General features: G+C 37.4%; 1 protein-coding gene across 1 annotated transcript in view; it reads left to right on the forward strand.

Moving 5' to 3' along the window:
• ANK3 (ankyrin 3) overlaps positions 1-6,000 on the forward strand; it is a 339,429-nt gene that overhangs the window by 209,997 nt on the left and 123,432 nt on the right. The window contains exon 18 of the mRNA XM_019638372.1: positions 4,032-4,130. Within this exon, the coding sequence (XP_019493917.1) occupies positions 4,032-4,130 (99 nt within the window). The remainder of the gene's footprint in view (positions 1-4,031; positions 4,131-6,000) is intronic.

Consider the following 6,000-nt stretch of genomic DNA (forward strand, 5'->3'; position numbering starts at 1 on the left):
AACAGTGCTACCTTCAGAGAGTTCATTTTAAAAACAGAAATGTTGAGTAGCTTTTTATTCAATAGCTTGGAAAGTTTATTAGCTTACACATCTAGTCTTTGTATATAAATTAGCAGTTCCAAGGAAACTGTAAATACTGTTCCTAGCATTCTTCAAACTCCCCTGTCTTCATGTGACATTCCTATTATTAGTGAAGAAAGTACAGAGCTTTGTGAAGCAAAGTGAAAGTACAGCCCACAATTGACCAAAGACATGTTAATGATGTTACTGCAGATATCTCAGTCATTGCGTATGTCAGAGAATTAATAAGCTGACTGCTTATTAATACCTGAGTCTGAGATCTGCCTAAAACATGGGACAGATGTTTCTAAGTCTTCAGATAACACAGAACCCCAAGAATGTCCCCAGCATTTAGCTCCTCCTCTACCAATTACCAATGGCACAACTGGCATTGCTCAGATGTAGCTCAGATAGTAGTTTCAACATAGGAATAGTTTCATGCTGAGTAATAACAAGTGATTTAATTATTATTAACATATGTGGCCTGTGCTTTGGAAACACAGAGGGTCTGAATCCTAACTCTGACTCTGACTAGATGTGTAATTTGGGCAAGTTATGTGAGCTCTCGGAGCCTCAGTTTCATCCTCTAGTCAATGAAGACAGTATTTACTTCACAGAGATGTCATGAGGCTAAACTAGCTAACATTCAGCACCTTCTATCTACTAAATAGAAACAAAAATAGTTGTAATAATTATGGACTTTTCACAACTTTGGGAAAGGGTTACTCTGCATCCCCAAGGTTGTAATTTAACAATTTAACAAATTTTGTAGACCAAAAGACCAGAAAAACCAATTTTTTTTTCAGTTTTAGTACCTTGAAAATCCTTTTTGATCATTACAAAACCAACACCTTTTTCAATTTTTTTTCTGGTATACCAATTTGATTTTCTCATATCTTTCTTTTTAAACGTTCTTTTTAAGAATGCCTGTTTCAGCATTAATGGGAATCATACAGCAATTTCAAATAATCATTATAATCAGCATTTGAATTTTCTGAGTTTCATATACCAACATATAAACTAGCCTTATAACAGTTTCCTAAAAAATTCACCTTCTCTAAATGAGGCAGAGAACCTGGCCTTCTCAGGCTGAAGCACATCCTGGCATCCACTAGAGTGTTTTTCTCTTGTGAGCCCCGAATATTGCCTCCTTAATTCTCCCAGAGACAGCGTAGACCTTAACAATTGGTGAACAGGTTAACATTGTCAGTAGGCTTGATACCAAAGTACATTATGACTGACTTTTCTTTTTTTCTTTAAAATCCTCCAGTCAAGTGGTTACAGTATATATCCAGTCTTGAATTGACCTTAGAATCATGAACAATTTTTGGCCAAATATACTTGAGAGAGAATTTGTCAGTGTTTGCTTTGGTAGGCTGGACATTAGCAAGGGAATTCTGCAGACCAAAAGACAAACATAGTATACCAAGGAAAGCTGGAAATGTGTAGCCACCTTCCTGAATACATACAATCAGAGATACTTCCAAGGAAATTTGAAAGAGCCGGTCATCTGGCTTACCATTAGCACATCGTACTTAAGGAACTTTCAAGAACTTCACAGCACCTGGAAACTGTTGAGTACAAAGGCGCTTGTAAACCTTTGCTTCCTTTCTCAGTTGTCATTTTCTGATAAAGTATTAAATAAGCTCCAAGGTGAAAACATGTTATCAGCAGAACTTTATTATTTGATAAGGAACCCTGACAGTGTTTCTGTCCATTTTTCCTGAGCTGCCAGAGTTGTAACAGCCTGGCTTATAACTCCGCTCTTGCCTAACTCTCCCACTTTCCCATTTAACATTAGACTTTATTTCCTGGCTAAAAAGTAAATATTTAAAAGAAAAGATTTAGCTTTCATGAGAATTTCTGTTGAACTAAACACTTTATTGTTTTCACTTATTTCTTTCCTTCCTAGTAACCAGCAGTTCTCAAGTAGTTTTAAGAGAACGAGACCATGAACCTAAGTCACTGCTGAAGTGCCAGTGTCTGATTTGCTTTGCTTTTGCTTTTGATGCTGCTGTGTTCCCACATGGATTTTGCAGACCACAAGTAGCTGTATTTCTTTATGAAGCAAACAGAATCTCAAACAGAGCTACTGCTCTTCTGAATTGGTACCGTTCTCTCTGTTACAAAGAAATGCCATTTTTAAAATGAGCAATGGTTGAAACCCCATGAAAGATACACAGATAACTTCTGAACTCAAACAGGGCTGTTGTAACCATCACATTATTCTTTTTAATCTTTTTAACCAAAACCATGGCTATAAAAATAAATTTTATTTATTTATTCTGTTTTACCTAAAAGATATTTGTTTTGTCCTCTATTTAATCTATTAGTAGATGGATTAAAAGCTAGACACTGATGATATAGAGATTAAACATACAGTATGTGCCTCAACAAGCTCACAGTGGTTTGAGGAAGGCGGACAAGAAAACAGAGTTTAAATGCAGGATTATGATGATCTTAATAGAGCAGGTGTGCACATAAATGTAACAATGAGGCCCTTTGTGAGATGGAGGAAGAGGAAGCCTGAGAAACTTGAAAATGACTCTGTGGCAGGGAAGGTGGGTACCCCACAGCATATATGAATATAGATGTGGGGTACACAAGAGGGTAGGGCACATGCCAGGATACATGAACAAACTGTGCTAATTGCCACTCAGTAGAGTATTTTCAGAGTTCTTAAAAGTCTCTAACTCAGAATGGTTGACCATGACACTTTTACAAAATGTTATGGCTGAAAATATTTGTTTCCTCTAAAGTCGCACATGGAACATTGTTCTATGATTATGTCAGTGTTTGGGTGGTGCCATTTTGGCCCTGGCTTATTTTTCTTGGAGTTCAAGTGGATGCATCAGTCCTCCTTTTCATATTTCCCCTTTATTCAGTTTGAGTGAGCTTCCTTCAGAATTCTGTAAACATTATTAAAAAGTCAAGAGCGAATTACTCTTCCTGAGTGTGTAATTTGTTTGACAGAATAGCGAGCCCTAAATAAATAATGGGCAGCATCTAGATGGCTCCGAACCCTTTCTGAAGCTGTTTTTGATTCACTCCTTTCCTCTGACAAATAGGACAGTTTGATGTTGTCATTGCACAGATGCTAAAGGACGAGAAAGAAGGCCTCCAGATATTAACTTCTGTGCTCATAAGCGATGAAAGAAAATTACCTAGAAGCACTCACACCAACTCACTTTCTCTTAATTATTATTTATTTAAAAAGTACTTTACAACACCAAGGACTTTTAAACCAGGGCACAGTCTCAGTGACTTTTTTTCTTGGCCATTAGAACAACCATATAGCCTCTATATTCTGTGGTAGTCAATTTCAAATATTCACTCTCATTAAACCTGTATGCCATCTAAATGACCTGGAAATTCTCTTGACTTAGCACTCACATTATATTTCACAAGCCATCTTTCTTACCCAGCACAGCATACAGAAAATATGTGTCAGGTTTGGGGTGCTAATATTTAATGGAGAAAATATTATTGTATATCAGTGTTCAATGTATGAACTATTTTTTTAATATTGTTCACTAAAGCTAGTACCACTGGTAATGTATTAAATGTGCATAATTTTGGAAAAGTCTATTTTTTAAGGCAATACTGAAGTATGTAGAAAAAAATGGTATAATGTCTGTCATTTGCTTTAAAATGCTATACAAAGAAAAATAAAAGGGAAATAAGGCAGAATGGAACAAATGTAGGAAAACCTTGATAATGGCTGAATCCATGATGAATACATATCCAGAGTTCAACCCGTTGCCTCCAGTTTTGAGTATGTGTGGAATGTTTCATTAAGCCTACAGATAACAATGTTGCCACAGTGCTAGTGTATTAACTAATTCTATAGATTGTTTTTTAACCTAGAAATTCTAGGCTTACTCTCCTAGAGTTCATAAATTGTTTCTCAAGCTTGCTCATGTGTACTCCGTGCCCTCCTGTAAGATGACTGTACTTTGCATCCTTTGCAGAGTGGCCTGACCCCCCTCCATTTGGCTGCTCAAGAGGACAGAGTGAATGTGGCCGAAGTCCTCGTAAACCAAGGGGCCCATGTGGATGCCCAGACAAAGGTATACAAAAAGAATGTGCCCATACAAAGTGTCATTGGGTGACTCCTGTATGGAAGCAGGTACAATTTTATAGGGGAAAGAACAAACTCTCCACTATATGTTTTATACATAGTATTTCAAACATGTGTCTGTGCATGGGACACTGAAATCTCTGGGGATTACCATGTTCCCAGATGCTTTTATCTCTAATGGCCTGGGTACTTGATCCAAGCTGCATATCAATATCCTTCTGTGTTAACACTATTGTTCCTGTTACAACAGATCCATCCTTAAGAGCGGAGTGTAAAAACTTGTACCTTCCCTAGTTTTGGTGACTGATATAAAAAATGCACATAGAAAAGTTCGTTAGTAATTTGTGACCTCTAACTCTGTTCAGGCGTAGTCTATGAAAAAGGATAAATTAAATTGTATTAGATTATTACTCACTTGCTAAATTCCTTAAGGTGTGTGTGGTCACTAGTGGCTCCCTCCCTCCTGCCCCCCAACCCCACCAAAATAGCTCTTGTTAAAAAAAAAAAAGAAATTACTGATTAATCTCATATAATACCACAATTTCAAACTCAGATAAGAAAAATGGACGTTTTGTGTCATCATCAAAGGTATGACTTCATATTAATCTCATTTCTCTGAACTCTTTCTTTCAGTGCTTCATTTGGTTACCTCTTCCTATCAAACTTGTTTTATCTACTCTAAAATATAACTCTTCTTTCTTTCTGTGTCACCTTTTGACACAAAAAACGAGTGCTTATTAAATATTGTGAATGCAAACACTTCTGTGTATAACATAGATGGATTCTGCGGTATATGGACAGATATTTAAGATATTGGTAATATAGAGGTCTCACCAGGAATTAGCCAGGTAAAAAGGTTTGCAGCCATCAAATTCAGAATGAATTTATGGGACTAGCTCAGATGGAGCAGCTGTGAGCAGAAATCCCTTGGACATTGCTGCAGCTCTACTGCTTGGCTGCTCCACCTATTCTGTGTTCTGTGAGAAAGCTACTGCCTGAAAGAGACCTGACCAGGCAAGATCCTTTATGCTTTTTAAACTCTGTGCTAAAATAGTAAAGCAAATGTATGGTCCTGGGCCAGGACAGCCCTAGGCAGAGCTGTGAAGTAGGCAAGCTCCTCTCCACATCCCTTTCTGAAAGGCTTTGTGCCCTTGAAGGCTCCATGGCCTCATTTGGTAGCCTACTTGCCCAGGTCTCCCTTCACTCTATTTACCTCCCAGACTTTTCATTCTAAAGCATCTCATTGTCCTTAGCTTTGAATGCCTTCCTAGGTAGCTGAGAATTTAACAGAGAAATCAATACAGGCAGCCGGTAGTGGCTGAAGGTTTTATTGTTACTTTACATTTTGAAAATAAAAGCATTTGTAATTCTGAAAAAAAAAAAGACTATTTAGCTGATAGTTGCTGTTTTGCTTGAATCCTTTCATGAAATAAGAACTCTCTAGAAATTTGCGATTTCATGGTAAATGTATTCACCCCATTTTATTTACAGAGAAAGAGAGACAAACACTTTTTTTGGTTACCTCTCTATGTAGATTAAAAGTTCTAGAAGGCAAGGACAGGGTTAAATTCCTCAGTATTTTCTTTTGCCTCAACACATCCAAGACATCCACTGAAATTCAGTCAGGACTTGTGGCAATGATTCACAAGGGCAGGTTGGGAGGAGAGGGGAAGGTGCTCTACCTTCTCCCAATTTGCACACATGGTCCCTCAGTTTAAGAGTTTCAAGTTTGTACTAGGGCTTTTCCCTAACCCAGTCTGACTCAGGTTACAGCCAAAAATCATTTTTGTTCTTATTTTAATACTTTCGAGGTATATACCTTTTCCTGCCCTTTACAAGTGATACACTTAGGAAAGCAT

The sequence above is a fragment of the Hipposideros armiger genome, unplaced genomic scaffold, assembly GCF_001890085.2.
Source record: "Hipposideros armiger isolate ML-2016 unplaced genomic scaffold, ASM189008v1 scaffold_39, whole genome shotgun sequence".
Classification (NCBI taxonomy): Eukaryota; Metazoa; Chordata; class Mammalia; order Chiroptera; family Hipposideridae; genus Hipposideros; species Hipposideros armiger.